Below are 21,087 nucleotides of genomic sequence, written 5' to 3' on the forward strand. Positions count from 1 at the left end.
ATACTGCATTCTTGGCCCTGTCCAGATCACTACCATTAGTCTGTTCTTATACACAGTCACAACCCCACCCTGTTGACCGCTGTTTTCACCCCCCTCCCCATCTAATGATAGAAATGGCCACCATTATGTTCCTCACCAGCTCTACTTAATTCTTACAACATCTTGAAAAGCAGGATACAGCATACCATCTTAAAAATTGAAGAAAAATGTTCATGTCCCGGGAGCCTTTATTAATGTTGCTAAGAATTCTGTGATTTTTTTTCTTGATGGAGATCAGATATCAACTTATGCACTTTCTCTTCCAGTGCATAAAACTCAAATGTTTCGCCATTTTTTGACTCGAACAATCAATACAGAACACACAGTGCAGAATCTATCTCGCTAACTTTGAGAATTTCCAGCTCTGATAAATCATCTTTTATGTCCTCTGTAGCCGAGTCGTTCAGGGAGGAAAGGATTTCTGCACCAGTCACCTGCCTACAGATGCCAACATTTCCTCAATCCACACATCAATGGCGGGTTTGTCACTGTCCGCTTTTTCATCGCACAGCTTTTATAAACAATGTTGTGTCTCACTTTCCAGTGGGACAGGAAACCATTAAATGCCTCAAATCTTTCCACGTTGAGTTCTTCGCCAATTTCAATAGCGTTAGATTTCAACAGGCAGTTGTCAAGTGGGATTTTCTGATTAAACCACATAAACAGTGCTTCATCGACAAATCATCTTGCTTTCCATGCTTCCATTTCCTATCCCGGTTCTCATTTCTTCCCCAGTGCTTAAAGACATTCACTTTTCTTTTCAGCATTCTAGAAACCTCAAGATTCAGAAATGCCATGCTTTTCTTGCAACTAGCTTTTGAATCCTCAATTCGAAAAAAAAATGTCCCTACATTACAACAGTGACTACACTTCAAAAAGTATTTCATTGGCTGTAAAGCGCATTGGGACATCCAGAGGTTGAAAAGTTCTTCCTTTCTTTTTCAATTCCTTCATACTGTTCAAAACATCCACTTGCTCATGCAGTGACAAGTCACAGTGCTTTTTTTAGTTGGCCATCTGGAAAAACCAACTTCCATTTCTCCCTCAACCACACACTAAGAAACAGGTGAAAACCAGGTCAAACCAGTTCTTAGACACAGTGACCACCGATTGAGAGGTGAAGGCCTCAGGTTCAACGATGACATCTTGTTATAGAGGGATTTCTCTATGCTATAGTTGCATACAAGCAGGAATTGCAATAAATAAAATTGCAGTAAAACAAACTTCACAATTGGAAATATAGGGGGGGGGTGGTGGGGGAGAAACAGGACTTCAGAAATGCTTGCGTTGAAACTGGAATTGCAATTGTGCAAGTTACAAATAAATAGGTATGACTGCAGTTGTCAAAGCTATTTATTTTTCTATTAATCAGAAGCTCAACATACACCAGGGAATGCAAACTGGAACCTGCTTCCTTTATCCAAGATCACAATGTACTCCACTAATTCTGCTCCATCAGTTATGGAATGTTCTCCATTACCACTTAAATGTATGTGGAGATGCCGGTGATGGACTGGGGTTGACAATTGTAAACAATTTTACAACACCAAGTTATAGTCCAGCAATTTTATTTTAAATTCACAAGCTTTCGGAGATTTTCTCCTTCCTCAGACAAACATTTGCCTGAGGAAGGAGAAAATCTCCGAAAGCTTGTGAATTTAAAATAAAATTGCTGGACTATAACTTGGTGTTGTAAAATTGTTTACACTTAAATGTAGCAATCAATATTAGGAGAATTACTGGTCGCGATAGAGCTCTTAAATTATTAAAGTTACAGTAGCCAATTTTGCATTTTATTAACCAATGTCAGAACCCAGAGAACCTCTTTGCTAACTCAAACAAATTATACTACATTGCAAGATTTCAGCTAGACTTTGAAATAAAAAGAATTCCAGCTTCCAATTTTTTGATGCTAGTTTACTTAGCCAACTACATTTTGGTTACAAGTTCCTAGTAAAACACCATGTTGAGATACCAACATAATCATCACATAGCAATGCAGTTACTTAAAGAACCATTGTGCAACATCTATTATATATTAAAAAGGTGATGGCAACAACCTAATGGTATGGTATTGCAAATGAAAGTGGTGTTTTGCGCAAAACTTTACATGACTTAATGGGCCATAATTTGCTGTCAAAGTAACGGTGAGGCTAATGGTGCTCGCTATTATTTATGCGCAAATACTACAGCATCTTCAGGTGATGGCAGATGCACGGTTGAACATGGAAATCCAAAAATTGCTGTCCGAGATGTGCTGCTCCGTTGTTAGCTTCGCAAAAACAGCTGCGCAAAAACGGTATCTCGCCGTCTGCCTCACCATTGAAATGCATTGATCAGCGTGAAGTTCCTGTATTTGTGCGGTAGTTACAAACTAAACTCACCACAAAGTTAAGTCTTGTCCATTTCAGTCTAAGTACCCTTTTAACACTGTGATAAGTGTTAATTATTGCCAGTCAACCTCTCTGGCACTGAAAATTAACTATTACAAGTGAGGAGTCTCATTCCTTCAGGTTTGAGATTGTAAAATTCAAAATTAAAACTTTTTTTTATATTTTCCTTTGTCACTTTTTTTCTCTCTCAATCCAATCTTTCTTTCCCTCTCTATTCTCTTTCTGTACCTGATTTGATGTGGAGATGCCGGTGATGGACTGGGGTTGACAAATGTAAGGAATCTTACAACACCAGGTTATAGTCCAACTGTTTTATTTGAAAATCACAAGCTTTCGGAGGCTTTCTCCTTCGTCAGGTGAGTGTGGGATTCGGATTCCATGGAAGGTTACCGCATTTACAGTCAGAGAACAATACCTGGTAATTACAGATAATCTTTCCAACTGCCCGTTGTCAAGGCAATCAAAGTGTTCAGACAGAGAGATGTTACCTACAGGACCACCGAATACACAAACGGCCAGAACGAGAGAGAGAGAGAGAGAGAAACAGCCGAAAGGAAGAGAAAGACAGAGAATGACCCATTGTATTAAAAACAGATAACTTTTTTTTCGCTGTACCTGATTTGACATTGAATTCACCCGCTCTAATTTGGACTTCCTTCTCAGTCCCTGCACTGTTGATTTTACAATCCTTCAATCTGATTGGTTATGGAGATACATAGTTGCTTGCCCTATTCACTTAGATCCCAGATGCCCTGTTTCCCTCACTGCGACGTTATCACATCATACTTTCAGTAATTTGCTACGAAAATTTTTTTAAAACCTAAAATGTGCAAGGGCAAGTCTAACTAATGACAGATGCCAGTAGATGCCTTGCCACAGCAAATTATGGTCCATCAGTGTGTGTTGGGGCCACCTAAACCAAAAATTAGTAACTAACCTTCGTAACCATGCAACTGGGGAAAAATTGGTAACAGAAAGTTCCTTTAAAAAGAAAACAAACCAAAATCAAGTGCAAATGCAAGGAAATGAAGAGAACTGCTAAACAAAAAGAGGCAGTGCGCCAAAATTATCACCCCCAACAGAACGGCCATTTGGACTTTATGAAAGCTTCCATGGCAAGACTTTTCTCCTTACCCAATGCCACCCACAGCTCAGAGGAATGTCGAGCACCTAGCAGTTACGATAAATAATCGCACTACTGCAGAAAAGGAAGCAAAACAGACAACAATGAAAAATCTGCCATGTCCATACACCCAGGTGGGAACACACTATAAACACAACAGAATGTTCATGCTCCATAGACCAAACAAACCTGCCACCATTATGGGCAGAGATTCATTCAGACAAAAGGTTTGATGGACAGGTATAAAAGATCAAGGCGACTGGGGTGTATTGTAGTTACCCGCATAACTCACTTACACCCAAAATTTCACAATCTTTTAAGCCACGTAATTGGTTTGCACTCAGGGGGCAAACATGAAGGAAACACCAGGCCCTTGACTGCAAAGGTTAGTAGGCCTTTTGGCCATCATGAGCATCGTAACTGATCTCAGTCCTGTCCTCATGAAATTCACATGCACACTTGCTAGGACCAGAGAGCGAACAGGAACCCTGGACGATGCCTCCCTTAACTAGTTCAGGGAACGGATACCAAGTGTAGTGTTCCTACTTCCCTACCTGAGATTACCTAAATCAGCAGAGACCAGAGAACAAATTTGAGACTCTATTGGTGTTAGTGACAGTTCCACACAGGAAGCATGCTTAACAAGACATTGCAGCAGCAAACAGATTTTTTTCTAATAAACTTTGTACATCTATCCTTTCCACAGATAGGTTTCTTTTACGGTACCCAAACAGGACAATTCAGTACTCAAAAAATCAACTTTTATTACAGAAATACACAATAAAGCAAATGACAATTCTGTATATAGTATGATACATAAACATCGATTTGAAAGTCTAAATACATGATTTAGCGTAATTAACCTCTATTGAAAAGATGTTTGAATATTTATGGGATAGAAAAATATACGCATGTAGACACAGTTTTTTTTTTAAAAAGGCGTTGATACATACACAGGAATTCAAAGATTTACATTCACCGGCAATCCAGCCCTCGAGGCCTTAGTAATTCAGTCTTAATTGCGTTTTGATTTCTTACATGTTGGTTTGTCCTTTTCGAATTGTGTGTTTGGAAAGGAATGTGCCTGGTATTATTGCCTCACTGGTGGATAAATCCTAAATCAGAACATTAATGCCTGCTCTATCAGCAACTTCAGATATATCTAAACTAAAGAGAACATGGATTTGAACTCCGTGTGCTGTCCCTGACACCATGGCGCTCATCTTCACAAACCACAAAGATGCAATCACACGGATACCCCTAAAGAACTGCAGCCAAAATATCAAAAAATGGATTGGCGCTACAGAATAAATCAACATTTAAAGTTTTAGGACCATCAGAAAGCTAAACTGTGACTTGAAATCCCATGCCTATCCGAGAAACGAATGAAACGTTATTCGTCGTTTGATCTGTTCTGAAGCGGACCGTTTCTACAATGTTGACTTAAGCCCTCCACGTTAGCAGAGAGTTTTATCTCCTGGAAGAACTGCAGTAGACACTTGTAAGTTCGACATACAATGACCTGCGGGAGAGAGAGAGAAGCCAGCCCTCGAATCCGGGAAAAACTTACCCACTTCGCCAGAGACGGTGGCACTTGCGCCGAAAAGCCGGCCTCTGAAAGAAGAGCCGTCTTCCAAGAAAAGTGTAGCCATTTCCTCGGATACAACTTTCCCCGGCATCTTATCTGCTGCCGCGTCCCGTCCCTTCCCGTCCCTTCCCTCCGCCGGTGTCTCACGCACTGTAACTCTCACTGGGGCCTAACACGTGAGCTCCACTCTGCAGGCACAAAATGCAACACAAGGTTCGATCGGCGGACAAAGGCAGGATTCCAAGCGGCTGTCAATCAAAGCGATAGCAGCAGCTCCCTAATCAGCTGCTCTTTATTGCAATACAACTGCAGCAACCGCCAAGGACTTTGTGAGGAAAATGTACAAACCGCACTCCTCCGACCCATCCACACCGGCGGCAGCTACAGTCCCACCGATACACGCTTTCCCACGCCGCTGAGCGAAGGAAGTGACGTCTCGATCATTCGTCCCCTAGCTGAAGACGGTAAAGATGTTCTCACAGGACAAAATGGGACACATTCATACATACCGAACCCCCCCCCCCTCCCCCTTCTTAAACAAAAAAATGTACACAGGGTAGGATAAATGGGAAATTGATTTAAATAAAATGTATCATTTGGTTAAATTTAATTGTTTGCATGCAATAACATTTCGGTGAGCTTTAATTTGCCTGAGGAGTATGGCGGTATTTTACAGTATAACTCAATCCATGGCTGTCAGGCTCAACGCATTACGAGAAAGACTTACAAGGAGGCTTGTCAGGTACTGAGAGACTTGCCCGTTACATTGAGGTATATTTTCCTCTGATTGTAAAGTTGCAGAAATATCTTATCAAATTGTCATAAACAATCGATAGTCTGTAAGTTTCAAGCATTCATTGTGTTCTCCATTCGTGCAGATGAAAATATTTCAACCCTTATGTATGAAGGGTTTACTAGGGGCCTTTCTAACAGCCAAAAACGTCACAAGAATTTTAAACCAAAAACACTTTTATGACCAGGTGCAAATCATTTTAAGTATTGCTGAACCAGCAGAGTGGTGCTCTGGCATACTGTGCCACACAATGATAGGATAAGTTTATACTCATGTCAGAGATATATCAAGTTCCTGATCTCAATGACAGACTAATCAGAGGGAGTCAGTAACAGTCAATGTCAGCGGATATCAAAGCCCAGCATAAACATTCCTAACTTGAAGTCCACATGTGCACATCCAGCAAAATTCTCTGGATAGCAATTAAAGGCACCATACAAGTTGTTGATGTATTATTGGGAATCCTGGATGATTAGGAATTCTGGATGATTTTCCCCTCCCAACCTTATGGTTGACAATGCCAATCATAACATTGATACCTCCACCCCATGTAATATCAAACAACTCAGCACAAACCAGGGATCAAACCTGTCTTCTTCCTAGTCCATATGCTCCTCGATGGCTACTGGATAAACGAGCTGTGACACTGAGGGAATGTTCAAGCACTTCTTAAATGACTGACTCAACAGCAGCATTGCCAGAGGAATCATACGTTTGTATACTATCTCAGTCAGAGAAAAATTTGTAGCGGGGAGATTTGAAAGAAAAAGAGAGAAGATAAATGCAGTTTAAAAGAACTATATCTTCTCTAACATGAACTTAACATGCCAACTTAGCTTAGCTGTTAGCACCCTTGCCTCCGAAACAGAAGGTTTCAAGCCCCTATGACTGTGAGCACATATTCTAGGTTGACACAGCAGTGCAAGACTGAGCAAGTACTGTATTGTCAAAAATGCTATCTTGGATGAGATGTTAACAACAACATGCATTAAAACATTGGCTTTGAAATAGTAAAACGTCCCAAGGCGCTTCACCAGAGTGTTATCAGACAAAATTTGACACCGAGCCACATAAGAGAGAGCGGAGCATGGGATCAGCGATAGAAGGAGGAGCGAGAGAGGAGAGAGAGAGAGCGGAGCGCGGGATTGGCGATTAAAGGAGGAGCGAGAGAGGAGAGAGAGCAGAGCGCGGGATTGTCGATAAAAGGAGGGGAGAGAGAGAGAGGGGAATGCGGGATCAGCGAGAGGGGAGGGAGAGAGCGGAGTGCGGGATCAGCGATAAAAGGAGGAACGAGAGAGGAGAGAGAGAACAGAACGAGGGATCAGCTATAAAAGGAGGAGAGAGAGTGAAGTGCGGGATCAGCGATAAAAGGAGGAGCAAGAGAGGAGAGAGCCGGGAGAGGTGAGAAAACACCTAAAGTGACGTCAGCACAAGGGAGGGTACTGATTGGTGACTTTTTTTCAAGTCTTTAAGTTTATTTTTGTTAACTTTAGTTGATAATATAATAAATCGAGGCATGGCAGGCAGCTCAGACCTGTCGCGTGAACGGCCTGTGCCATGTGGGAACTCCAGGACGCTTCCCATGTCCTGGACAACCACAGGTGCAGGAAGCTGGAGGAGCTCGAGCTCCGGGTTTCAGAGCTTGAGCAACAGCTGGCATCGCTACAGTGTATCCGCGAGGCTGAGAGCCAAGTGGATAGTACGTTTCAGGAGGTGGTCACCACACAGCTTAAAAGAGTGCAGGCAGAGAGGGACTGGGTGACCGCCAGACACACAAGGAGGACCAGGCAGGTAGTTCAGGAGTCCCCTGAGTGCATCTCACTCTATAACCAGTGTTCAGTTCTGAATACTGGTGAGGGAGAGGGTTCCTCTGGGGAGTGCAGCCAGATCCAACACCATAGCACCATGGGTGGCTCAGCTGTACAAGGAGGGAAGAGAATGGTCAGGAGAGTGATAGTGATAGGGGATTCTATAGTTCGGGTAACAGATACGCGTTTTTGCAATCACAGACGTGATTCCAGGATGGTATGTTGCCTCCCTAGTGCCAGGGTCAAGGATGTTACCGAGCGACTGCAGAACATTCAGGAGGGGGAGGGTGAACAGCCAGAGGTCAAAGTCCATATCTGTACCAAAGACATAGGAAGAGGGATGAGGTCCTGCAGGCAGATTTTAAGGAGTTCGGAAATATTAATAAATATGGCCTCAAAGGTAGTAATCTCTGGATTACTCCCAGTGCCAGGCGCTAGCGAATATAGAAATAGGAGGATAGAGAAGATGAATGCGTGGCTGGAGAGATGGTGCAGGAGGGAGGGCTTTAGATTCCTGGGGCATTGGGACCGGTTCTGGGGGAGGTGGGACCCGTACAAGCCAGTTGGGTTGCACCTCAACAGGGCCGGGACCAATATCCTTGCGGGGAGGTTTGCGAGTGCTGTTGGAGAGGGTTTAAACTGGCTTGGCAGGGGGATGGGAACCTGAGCTTAGATTCAGAAGGGAGAAAAACAGAGCTGGAAATGGAAGGCAGAAAATTGGTAAGTGAGTTTGGAAGGCAGAGGAAACAAAGGATAGAAACTAGACAACAAAGGAGTTTGGCAGTGCTTAAAGGTGTATACCTCAATACAAGGAGTATAGTGAATAAGGCAGATGAGCTAATGGCACAGATAGACACGTGGAAATACGATATCTTAGCTATTATAGAAACAGGACTTAAACAGGGGCAGGACTGGCAGCTCAACGTTCCTGGTTAGAGGGTTTTCAGATGAGATAGAGAGGGGGATAAAAAAGGAGGGGGGGGGGGCAATATTGGTTAAAGAAACAATTACGGCTGTGAGGAGGGATGATATGTTGGAAGGAGCATCAAATGAGGCCATATGGGTTGAGCTAAAGAAAAGAAAGGGGCAGTCACACTGCTGGGAGTGTACTGTGGGCCCCCAAACAGTCAGAGGGAGAGAGAAGAGCAAATATATAGGTAAACTTCAGAGAAGTGCAAAAACAATAAGGCAGTAATAGTAGGGGATTTCAACTACCCTAATATTAACTGGGATAGAATCGGTGCAAAAGGTATAGAGGGCGCAGAATTGTTAAATTGCACTGAGGAGAACTTTTTTAGCCAGTATCTAGCAAGCCCAACAAGTCGGAGGGCAGTTCTGGATTTAGTTTTAGGGAATGAAGCTGGGCAGGTGGAAGGAGTATCAGTGGGAGAGCATTTTGGTGGTAGCGATCATAATTCAGTTAGATTTAGCATAATTAGGGGTAATAATTGATCAAGAAGTTTGCAGATGTTACAAAAATTGGCTCTGTGGTTGATAGTAAGCAGGATTAATTAATGATCTCAAAGTAAAGGATCCCTTGGGAAGCAGTGATCATAACATGATAGAATTTCACATCCAGTTTGAGAGCGAGGATCTTGGCTCTGAAACTTAAAACGTAAAAAAGGGTAATTATAAAGGAATGAGGGTGGAATTGGCTAAAGTGGACTGGGTAAACAGATTAGATGGTATGATGGTGGATAAGCAGTGGCAAACATTTAAAAATATATTTTATGACTCGCAACAAAAATATATCCCTGTGAGGAGGAAAAACTCCACAAAAAGGGTGAACCAACCATGGCTAACTAAGGAAGTCAAGGATGGTATCAGGTTAAAAGAAAAAGCATACAACATGGCAAAGATTACTGGTAAGCCCGAAGATTGGGAAAACTTTAAAAACCAGAAAAGGATGACGAAAAGAATAATAAAGAGGGAGAAAATAAATCATGAGAGTGAACTAGCAAGAAATATAAAAACTGACTGTAAAAGCTTCAACAAGTATATAAAAAGGAAGAGGGTAGCTAAAGTAAACATTGGTCCCTTAGAGGATGAGATTGGGGAAATAATAATGGAAAACAAGGAAATGACAGAGGAATTGAACAAATATTTTGTATCTGTCTTCACAGTAGAAGACACTAATAATAGACCAATAATAGCAGAAAATCAAGGGGCAAAGGGGAGGGAGGAACTAAAAACAATCACCATCACTAGAGAAAAAGTACTAGGTAAACTAATGGGTCTAAAGGCTGACAAGTCCCCTGGACCCGATGGCTTACATCCGAGGGTCTTAGAGGAAGTGGCTACAGAGATAGTGGATGCATTGGTTGTAATCTTCCAGAATTCACTAGATTCTGGAAAGGTCCCAGCGGATTGGAAAACCGCAAACGTAACACCCCTATTCAAGAAGGGAGTGAGACAGAAAGCAGGTAACTATAGACCAGTTAGCATAACATCTGTCATTGGGAAAATGCTAGAATCCATTATTAAGGAAGTAGTAGCAGGACATTTGGAGACTCATAATACAATCAAGGAGAGTCAACATGGTTTTATGAAGGGGAAATTGTGTCTGTCAAATTTATTAGAGTTCTTTGAGGAAGTAACGGGCAGGATGGATAAAGGGGAACCAATGGATGCAGTATATTTGGATTTCCAAAAGGCATTCGACAAGGTAGATTACTGCACAAGATAAGAGCTCATGGTGTTGGGGGTAATATACTGGCATGGATAGAGGATTGGCTAACTAACAGAAAACAAAGAGTCGGGATAAAAGGGTCATTTTCAAAATGGCAATCTGTAACTAGTGGGGTGCCGCAGGGCTCATTGCTGGGGCCTCAACTATTTACAATATATATCAATGACTTGGATGAAGGAACAGAGTGTCTTGTGGCCAAATTTGCTGATGATACAAAGATAGGTGGAAAAGCAAGTTACGACGAGGACACAAAGTGTCTGCAAAGGGATATTGACAGGTTAAGCGAATGGGCAAAAATTTGGCAGATGGAATATAATGTGGGAAAATGTGAAGTCATCCACTTTGGGAGGAAAAGTAAAAAAGCAAAATATTATTTGAATGGAGAAATACAACAAAATGCTGCAGTACAGAAGGATCTGGGTGTCCTCGTACATAAAACACATAAAGTCAACATACAGGTGCAGCAGGTAATCCAGAAGGCAAACGGAATATTGACCTTTATTTCTAGGGGGATGGAGTATAAAAGCAGGGAAGTCATGCTACAACTGTACAGGGTGCTGGTGAGACCACACCTGGAGTACTGCATACAGTTCTGGTGCTTATTTAAGGAAGGACATACCTGCATTGGAGGCAGTTCAGAGAAGGTTCACTAGGTTAATTCCGGCTATGGAAGGGTTGTCTTATGAGGAAAGATTGAACAGGTTGGGTCTATACTCGTTGGAGTTTAGAAGAATGAGAGGAGATCTTATTGAAACATACAAGATTCTGAGGGGACTCAATAGGGTAGATGCTGAGAGGATGTTACCCCTCATGGGGGAATCTAAAACTAGGGGGCATAGTCTCAGAATAAGGGGTCGCCCATTTAAGACGGAAATGAGGAGGAATTTCTTCTCCCAGAGGGTCGTGAATCTTTGGAATTCCTTACCCCAAGGAGGCTGAGTCATTGAATACGTTCAAGGCTGAGTTAGACAAATTTTTGATCAGCAAGGGAGTCAAAGGAAATGGGGAAAAGGCGGGAAAGTGGAGTTGAGGTAAAAATCAGATCAGCCATGATCTCATTGAATGGCAGAGCAGGCTCTAGGGGCCGAATGACCTACTCCTGCTCCTATCTCTTATGGACTTATGGTCTTATGTAAAGCTATAGACTGCAGGAAGACATCAATGGACTGGTCAGGTGGACAGAAAAGTGGCAAATAGAATTCAATCCAGAGAAGTGTGAAGTAATACATTTGGGGAGGCAAACAAGGCAAGGGAGTACACACTAAATGGGAGGATACTGAAAGGTGTAAAGGAACAAAGGGACCTTGGAGTGGATGTCCACAGATCCCCGAAGGTAGCAGGACATGTAGATAAGATGGTTAAAAAGGCATATGGGATACTTTCCTTTATTAGCTGAGGTATAGTATATAAGAGCAGGGAGATTATGCTAGAACTGTATAAAACATTGGTTAGGCCACAACTTGAGTACTGTGTACAGTTCTGGTCACCACATTACAGGAAAGGTGTGATTGCACTAGAGGGTGCACAGAGGAGATTTACAAGGATGTTGCCAGGGCTGGAGAATTTTAGCTATTAGAAAAGATTGGATAGGCTGGGGTTGTTTTCTTTGGAACAAAGGAGGCTGAGGGGAGATTTAATTGAGTGAAAGAAAGTTATGACAGGACCAGATAGGGAAGACCTATTTCCTTTAGCAGAGGGGTCAGTGACCAGGGAGCATAGATTTAAAGTAATTGGTGGAAGGATTAGATGGGAGCTGAGGAGAATTTTTTTCACCCGGAAGGTGGTGGTGGTCTGGAACTCACTGCCTGAAAGGGTGGTAGGGGCAGAAACCCTCAACTCATTTAAAAAGTACTTGGATGTGCACTTGAAGTGCCGTAACCTACAGGGCTACGGACCAAGTGCTGGAAAGTGGGATTAAGCTGGATAGCTCGTTTTCGGCCGGCACGGACATGATGGGCCGAATGGCCTCCTTCTGTGCCATAATTTTCTATGACTCTATGATAAGGAGATATTAGGGCAGGTGACCAAAAGCTTGGTCAAAGAGGAGCGACTTAAAGGAGGAGAGCGAGGTAGCGAGGTGGAGAGGTTTAGGGAGGGAATTCCGGAGCTTAGGTCTAGGCAACTGAATGCACAGCCACCAATGGTGCTGTGAAGGAAATCGGGGATGTGCAAGAGTCCAGAATTGGAGGAGCGCAGAGACCTCAGAGGGTTGGAGGGGTGGAGAAGGTTACAGAGGTAGAGAGGGATGAGGACTTGGATGGATTTGAACAAAAGGATGAACGGGACTTGGTGTGAGTTAGGATATGGGCAGCAGAGTTTTGGAAGAGCTCAAGTTTACGGAGGGTGTTAGGTGGCAGGCCGGCCAGGAGAGCAGGGGAATAATAGTTTGGAGGTAACAAAGGCCTGGATGACGGTTTAAGCAGGAAATGGGCTGCGGCAGGAGTGGAGATGGGTGATGAGGGAGTGGCCCTGGGAGTCCTCAACATTGACTCTGGACCCCATGAAATCTCATGGCATCAGGTCAAACATGGGCAAGGACACTTCCTGCTGATTACCACCTACCGTCCTCCCTCAGCTGATGAATCAGTCCTCCTCCATGTTGAACACCACTTGGAGGAAGCACTGAGGGTAGCAAGGGCACAGAATGTACTCTGAGTGGGGGACTTCAATGTCCATCACCAAGAGTGGCGCGGTAGCACCGCTACTGACCGAGCTGGCCGAGTCCTGAAGGACATAGCTGCCAGACTGGGCCTGCGGCAGGTGGTGAGCGAACCAACACGAGGGAAAATTTACTTGACCTCATCCCCACCAATCCACCTGTCGCAAATGCATCTGTCCATGACAGTATTGGTAGGAGTGACCACCGCACAGTCCTCGTGGAGACGAAGTCCCGTCTTCGCACTGAGGATACCATCCAACGTGTTGTGTGGCACTATCACCGTACTAAATGGGATAGATTCGGAACAGATCTAGCAGCTCAAAACTGGGCATCCATGAGGTGCTGTGGGCCATCAGCAGCAGCAGAATTGTATTCCAGCACAATCTGTAACCTCATAGCCTGGCATATTCCTCACTCTACCATAACCAACAAGCCAGGGGATCAACCCTGGTTCAATGAGGAATGTAGAAGAGCATGCCAGGAGCAGCACCAGGCGTACCGAAAAATGAGGTGCCAAGCTACAACTCAGGACTACATGCATGCTAAACAGCGGAAGCAACATGCTATAGACAGAGCTCAGCGATTCCACAACCAACGGATCAGATCAAAGCTCTGCAGTCTTGCCACATCCAGTTGTGAATGGTGGTGGACAATTAAACAACTAACAGGAGGAGGAGGCTCTGCAAACATTCTCATCCTCAATGATGGCGGAGTCCAGCACATGAGTGCAAAAGACAAGGCTGAAGCATTTGCAACCACCTTCAGCCAGAAATGCCAAGTGGATGCTCCATCTCGGCCTCCTCCCGATATCCCCACCATCACAGAAGCCAGTCTTCAGCCAATTCGATTCACTCCATGCGATATCAAGAAACGGCAGAGTGCACTGGATACAGCAAAGGCTATGGGCTCCGACAACATCCTGGCTGTAGTGCTGAAGACTTGCGCTCCAGAACTAGCTGCGCCTCTAGCCAAGCTGTTCCAGTACAGCTACAACACTGGTATCTATCCAACAATGTGGAAAATTGCCCAGGTATGTCCTGTCCACAAAAAGCAGGACAAATCCAATCCGGCCAATTACCGCCCCATCAGTCTACTTTCAATCATCAGCAAAGTGATAGACAGTGCTAGCAAGCAGCACTTACTCTCCCATAACCTGCTCACCGATGCTCAGTTTGGGTTCCGCCAGGACCACTCGGCTCCAGACCTCATTACAGCCTTGGTCCAAACATGGACAAAAGAACTGTATTCCAGAGGTGAGGTAAGTGTGACTGCCCTTAACATCAAGGCAGCATTTGACAGAGTGTGGCACCAAGGAGCCCTAGTAAAATTAAAGTCAATAGGATTCAGGGGGAAAACTCTCCAGTGGCTGGAGTCATACCTAGCACAAAGGAAGATGGTAGTGGTTGTTGGAGGCCAATCATCTCAGCCCCAGGGCATTGCTGCAGGAGTTCCTCAGGGCAGTGTCCTAGGCTCAACCATCTTCAGCTGATTCATCAATGACCTTCCCTCCATCATAAGGTCAGAAATGGGGATGTTTGCTGATGATTGCACAGTGTTCAGTTCCATTCGCAATCCCTCAAATAATGAAGCAGTCCGAGCCCGCTTGCAGCAAGACCTGGACAACATCCAGGCTTGGGCTCATAAGTGGCAAGTAACATTCATGCCAGACAAGTGCCAGGCAATGACCATCTCCAACAAGAGAGAGTCTAACCACCTCCCCTTGACATTCAATGGCATTACCATCGCCGAATCCCCCACCATCAACATCCTGGGGGTCACCATTGACCAGAAACTTAACTGGACCAGCCATATAAATAATGTGGCTACAAGAACAGGTCAGAGGCTGGGTATTCTGCGGTGAGTGACTCACCTCCTGACTCCCCAAAGCCTTTCCACCATCTACAAGGCACAAGTCAGGAGTGTGATGGAATACTCTCCACTTGCTTGGATGAGTGCAGCTCCAACAACACTCAAGAAGCTCGACACCATCCAAGATAAAGCAGCCCGCTTGATTGGCACCCCATCCACCACCGTAAGCATTCACTCCCTTCACCACCGGCGCACAGTGGCTGCAGTGTGTACCATCCACAGGATGCACTGCAGCAACTCGCCAAGGCTTCTTCGACAGCACCTCCCAAACCCGCGACCTCTACCACCTAGGAGGACAAGAGCAGCAGGTACATGGGAACAACACCACCTGCACGTTCCCCTCCAAGTCACACACCATCCCGACTTGGAAATATATCGCCGTTCCTTCATCGTCGCTGGGTCAAAATCCTGGAACTCCCTTCCTAACAGCACTGTGGGAGAACCTTCACCACGTGGACTGCAGCGGTTCAAGAAGGCGACTCACCACCACCTTCTCAAGTGCAATTAGGGATGTGCAATAAATGCCAGCCTCGCCAGCGATGCCCACATCCCATGAACAAATAAAAATAATGTTATGTAAGTGCAAGTAGGCGGTCTTGGTGATGGAGAGGATCTCAGAATCTCAGCTCGGTCGAATAGGACGCCGAGATTCCAAACAGTCTGGTTCAGCCTCAGACAGTGGCCAGGGAGGGGGATGGAGTCAGTGACTAGGGAACAGAATTTGTGGCGAAGGCCAAAGACAATGGATGAACCTAGTTGAATTTTTTGAGGAGGTACTTAATGTGGTAGATACGGGTGAGTCTATGGATGTTATTTATATGGACTTACAGTAGGCATTTGACAAAGTTTCACTTAAGAGACTGTGAACAAAAATGAGAGTGCATGGAATTGGAGGAAACCTATTGGCTGGAACAGGAAATTGGTTAGGAGGTAGGAGACAGAGAATATAGATAATGGGTATGTACTCAAATTGGCAGGATCTGTACAGGGGCCACAGCTTTTCACTATATTTATAGATGACTTGATTGAAGGAATAGAGAGTCGTATATCTAAGTTAGTATCATAGTGTGTTGCAGCACAGAAGGAGGCCATTCGGCCCATCGTGCCTGTGCTATCTAATTAGTCCCACTCCCCTGCTCTTTTCCTATCGCCCTATAATTTGTTTCCCTTCAAGCATTTATCCAATTACCTTTTGAAAGTTATTATTGGATCTGCTTCCACCACCCTTTCAGGCAGTGTATTCCAGATCATAACAGCTCTCTGCGTAAGAAAATGTTTCCTCATCTCGCCTTTGGCTCTTTTGCCAATCAGCTTAAATCTGTGTTCTCTGGTTACCAACCCTTCTGCCATTGGAAACAGTTTCTCCTTATTTACTCTATCAAAACTGTTTACGATTTTGAACACCTCTATCAAATGTCCTCTTAACCTTCTTTGCTCTAAGGAAAACAACCTTAGCTTCTCCAGTCTCTCCATACAACGGAAGTCCCTCATCCCCGATACCATTCTCGGGAATCTCTTCTGCACCCTCTCTAAGGCCTTGACATCCTTCCTAAAGTGTGGTGCCCAGAATTGAACACAATGGTGCAGAAATTGCTTGGAAAAGAATGGTGAGCTCTGCAGCGCTCACCGTTGATGGTGGCGAAATGGAGGAGCAATTTCCAGCGTTCGCACAGGCACAGTGAAACACGGAAATATGGAACTTGCTCCTAGTGGTTCACCTTTGCTGACAACACTAAGTTAGGTGGCGTAGTAAATAGTGTAGATGGGAGCAGAAAGTTGCAAAGGGACATTGATAGATTAAGTGAGTGTGGGGAAATGTTAGGTCATGCACTTTGGACCTAAGAAAGATAGATCAGAGTACTTTCTAAATGGCGAGAAGCTAGCAAATGTGGATGAGCGGAGAAATTTAGGGGTCCAAGTACAGGAATCACTAAAAGCTAGTGGACAGGTACAAAAGATAATTTAAAAGGCTATTGCAATGTTGGTCTTTAGTTCAAGAGGACTGGAATACAAAGTGATGGAAGTTATGTTACAACTTTACAGAGCACTGATTCGACCCCATCTGGAGTACTGCATTCAATTCTGGGGACCGCACCTCAGAAAGGATATATTGGCCTTGGAGCAGATGCAATGTAGATTCACCAGAATGATATCATGGCTAAAAGGGTTAAATTATGAGGACAGGTTGCATAGACTAGGCTTGTATTCCTTTGAATACAGGAGATTAAGGGGTGATCTAATTGAGGTGTTTAAGATGATTAAAAGATTTGATAGGGTAGATAGAAAGAAACTATTTCCCCTGGTGGGAGAGTCTAGAACAAGGGGGCATAACCTTAAAATTAAAGCTAGGCCGTTCTGGGGTGATGTCAGAAAGCACTTCTTCACACAAAGAGTAGTGGAAATCTGGACCTCTCTCCCCCAAAAAGCTGTTGAGGCTAGGTTGATTGAAATTTTCAAAACTGAGATTGATAGATTTTTGTTAAGCAAGGGTTACGGAACCAAGGCGGGTAGATGGAGTTAAGATACAGATCTGCCATGATCTAATTGAATTGGGGGAACAGGCTCGAGGGGCTAAATGGCCTACTCTGTTCCTATGTTCTTAATATTTAATTGGAGGAAATTTCTGCTTATCCAATATTGGACAAGCAGCATGACAAATCATAGGCAGTGGAGGGGTCGAAAGTGGTGGTCGTGAGGTAGAGCTGGGTGTCGCCAGTGTACATGTGGAAGCTGATGTTGTGTTTTCAGATCTACCTGCTCAGATAGATATAGAACCTCTAATGGCACTATTCAAAGAAGAGTAGGAAGTTCTCTTCGTGTCCTGGCCAACAGTCCTCCTTCGCCAACACCACCAAAACAGATTTAGTCATTCGATCATTTGATGTTTGTGGAACCTTGTGTGCATATTGGTTGCCATGTTTAACCACATAACAACACTCTCTGTATTTCAAAAAGTAATTCATTAAATATGAAGTGCTTTCGGACATTCTGAAGATGCGACAGGCGTTATATGAATGGAGGTACATACTTTCTTCAAATCAGTTGCACAAAAATTGATAATCCATGTGCAGACTTAGATGATTGCAGGGAGCACACACGTTCGGGGTGGGAGCGGAAAATTGTGTGTAAATAAAAATTTAAAGGGAAGATTACAATCAAAGGGGAGAGTCCCAATATTGAAACAAATATTCTGAAAGTTTTTGGAAAGGCAACAATGAACCAAAGGAAACCCAAAGTGCAGACATGTGCCTACAGGCAAGTGAAGGAGCAGCCCATCAACGGAGCACCTGTTTGAAGGTGCTGAGGTGTTTCATGCGGTAGTTGTGAGGATTGTGATTCTCTATGCCACTGTACAGCATCATTTTCAATGGCCAGCACCACAGCACTCCTGTAAGAAGGGGAACCAAATCTTAGATTGCAGATGACCAGTACAGTCATTGAATGTGCTATCACTATGCTGCACGGTAACTGACGATGTCCTTGCAGCAGGTAGCACAGCACTCCATCATGTTTTCTGATGGCCTAGACCCTGTGAAGTCAGTTCCCCATGGTCACTGTCAGGCAGGTTTGCCAGGACCTGCAGTTGTGTTTGGTGATATATTCGGAGGAGTGGGCAATCAGGCTATGCTGGCTATTCATCAGCATGGCAAACCTTCTATCATGCAGTGCCAGTGAGAGCAGGACATTCTGAGATTGGGGTAGTTCTGAGGAAGCATCCAACATCATGGTTAGTCAGGCATTTGTGGTGGTGTCCTAGTTCTTTTTCAAGCACTGATTGTCTACCAAAGTGAAATATGCTCAGCTCTGTCTGCAGTACCAGTGAGTGAGCACAGAAAACCTCTCGTGTAGCCTGACCTGCCTGGATTCCATTTGTTGGTCTTCCTGTTCTTTTTCTTGACACCTCAGATAGGGGGATTCCAATCGGGAAACCCATTGTTGCCAATAATGGTTCAAGGGCAAAAAAAAAGAAAAATTAGCACAAAGGCTCATAAGAACCTAAGGGCAGGGGAAAAAAAGTGAAAATAATCAAAAAAAATCCAAAAATGTTCTAATATCACTTACCTTTGAATTACCTTTACCCTTTAAATGCATTGCCACCTGTCATCTCAGTCTCTAGCAACCCTGGACACTTAGCTTTCTCAAGGTTATTGACACTACTTCCTGCATGCCTGAATGTCAGGAAATTTCACGCAGGACATCCCTGTCCCTAATTTCATGTTTAGATGAAGCTCCTGCCTGTTTTGGATGAGAGCTTCTACCATCTGCCCCAATCCCCATTGGAAACTTCAACAATTCACAGAATGAACACAGATCAGTTGGACCAGATTTTCATCCAATTTCATGCTCCATTGCATCCCATTCCAGGGCATAACAGAGGCAAGAGTGCTACCTTGGTTCAGTGGTGGCACTCTTGCCTCTGAGTCAGAAGGTTGTGGATTCCAGCCCCACTCCCAACTTGACTACATACTCTAGGCTGCCACTTCAATGCAATACTGAGGGAGTGCTGCATTGGCGGAGGTGCCATCTTTTGGATGAGACATTAAAGTGAGGCCCTGTCTGCCCTCTCGAGTGGATGCAAAAGGTCCCACAATACTTTTCAAAGAAGAGCAGGGGAGTTCTCCCAGTGTCCTGGTCAACATTTATCCCTCAACTAACTCCTAAAACAGATGATCTGGTCATTTATTTCATTGGTGATCGTGGGACCTTGCTGTGCCCAAATTGGCTGCCACATTTCCTACTTTACAACAGTGACTACATTTCAAAAGTACTTAATTGGATGTAAAGCATTTTGGGATGTACTGAGGTCGTGAAAAGCACTGTATAAATGCAAATCTTTCTTTCTAAAATTGGCCCCAATTAGTCATTGCAGAGACTCTAAATGTAGAATGAATTGTTACCAAATGAAATTCAGTATATATAAAATGTAGCCTGTACATGGGCAACTAGTAAAAGCACATGGACCTATTTCCTGATCGATAAAAAACCATCTTCATTTACTAGCAAGCTGAAAAATTGCTGTTTTCAAATCCCTTATTTCAAAATTTACCACCAGCAATAAACTGAGCTGTCCCACATCATATTACAGTTGAACAACAACTTGTACTTTATACTGCCATTTACATAACACAATGTCCCAAGGTGCTTTGCAGCAGGTTAGGAGACCTATGCAGGAGGACGGAGAGAAGTCAGGCAAAGTAATCAAAAGCACAGTCAGATAGGTAGGTTTCAAGGAAGCTGTTAAAGGTATGGTGAGAAGGTTTAGGAAAACAATTCCAGAGTGCAGGGGCATGCTAGCTGAAGGCTCTACATTGATGGTGGAGTAGAGAGAGAGAGGAACACACAGTAGAGCAAAAGTGGAAGAAGAAGGTGGTGGGATATAGACTTAAAGATTGCAGAGATGGAGAGGAGCAAGGCCATGGATCAATTTGAAAATGAGAACAGTCATTTTAAAGTTGATGCACTGGAGATGGGAGACAATTGATGTTGGTGACAATGGGGATATTAGAAGTGCAGAACTTAGTATTGGATAGGATACAGGCAGAAGAGTTCTGGAAAAGTTGACGGTTATGTTTTTGAGGCTGATGCAGAAAGCATTGGAGAAATGTAGCTTAGCGGTGGTGCAAGTAATATACTTTTACTGTTCGAGTCCTTAATCAAAAGGTTGCAAGGTGGTTCATTCCAAAGTGTAATGGCTTTATTAAGAAGTTTTAAGTAGCAAAAGATGTTAAGATACAAGAGTACAATCCAACATAATACAAGATGAATACAACCTGATACAAAGTTGATCACTGTCCAAGACTTCAAAGTGCACTTTCGAAGATCTTGATTCATTGAGCAGTCCTGCTGTGCTTCGAGAATGTTCTAATCAGTACTGAAATGCACCCAGCTTTGTATACATTTTAGAGACAATTAGCTCTGTATGGGCCTCCCATCAATAACTGTCTGTCCCACAGGGCTGCTGTCAGTCCTACTCCCTTACACACACAACATTTGGCTTTACCACCACCCTCATGATTAGTTGCCTCTGAGATGCCAATGACTCTTATCTTCACACAAAACGTAACAAAGCTAGAGACGACTCCCCTTTCCTAATTTATAAACAAGTCCATGAGGATGGCACCAGGT

General features: G+C 43.9%; 1 protein-coding gene across 1 annotated transcript in view; it reads right to left on the minus strand.

Annotated features, from left to right (window-relative positions):
- The window catches only part of cad (carbamoyl-phosphate synthetase 2, aspartate transcarbamylase, and dihydroorotase), a 96,346-nt gene extending 90,807 nt beyond the window's left edge, over positions 1–5,539 (minus strand). The window contains exon 1 of the mRNA XM_067985271.1: positions 5,126–5,539. Coding sequence (XP_067841372.1) covers positions 5,126–5,234 — 109 coding nt within the window. The 5' untranslated portion in view covers positions 5,235–5,539. The remainder of the gene's footprint in view (positions 1–5,125) is intronic.
- Between the last annotated feature and the right edge of the window lie 15,548 nt (positions 5,540–21,087).

Source organism: Heptranchias perlo, chromosome 5 (genome assembly GCF_035084215.1).
Source record: "Heptranchias perlo isolate sHepPer1 chromosome 5, sHepPer1.hap1, whole genome shotgun sequence".
NCBI classification, from domain to species: domain Eukaryota; kingdom Metazoa; phylum Chordata; class Chondrichthyes; order Hexanchiformes; family Hexanchidae; genus Heptranchias; species Heptranchias perlo.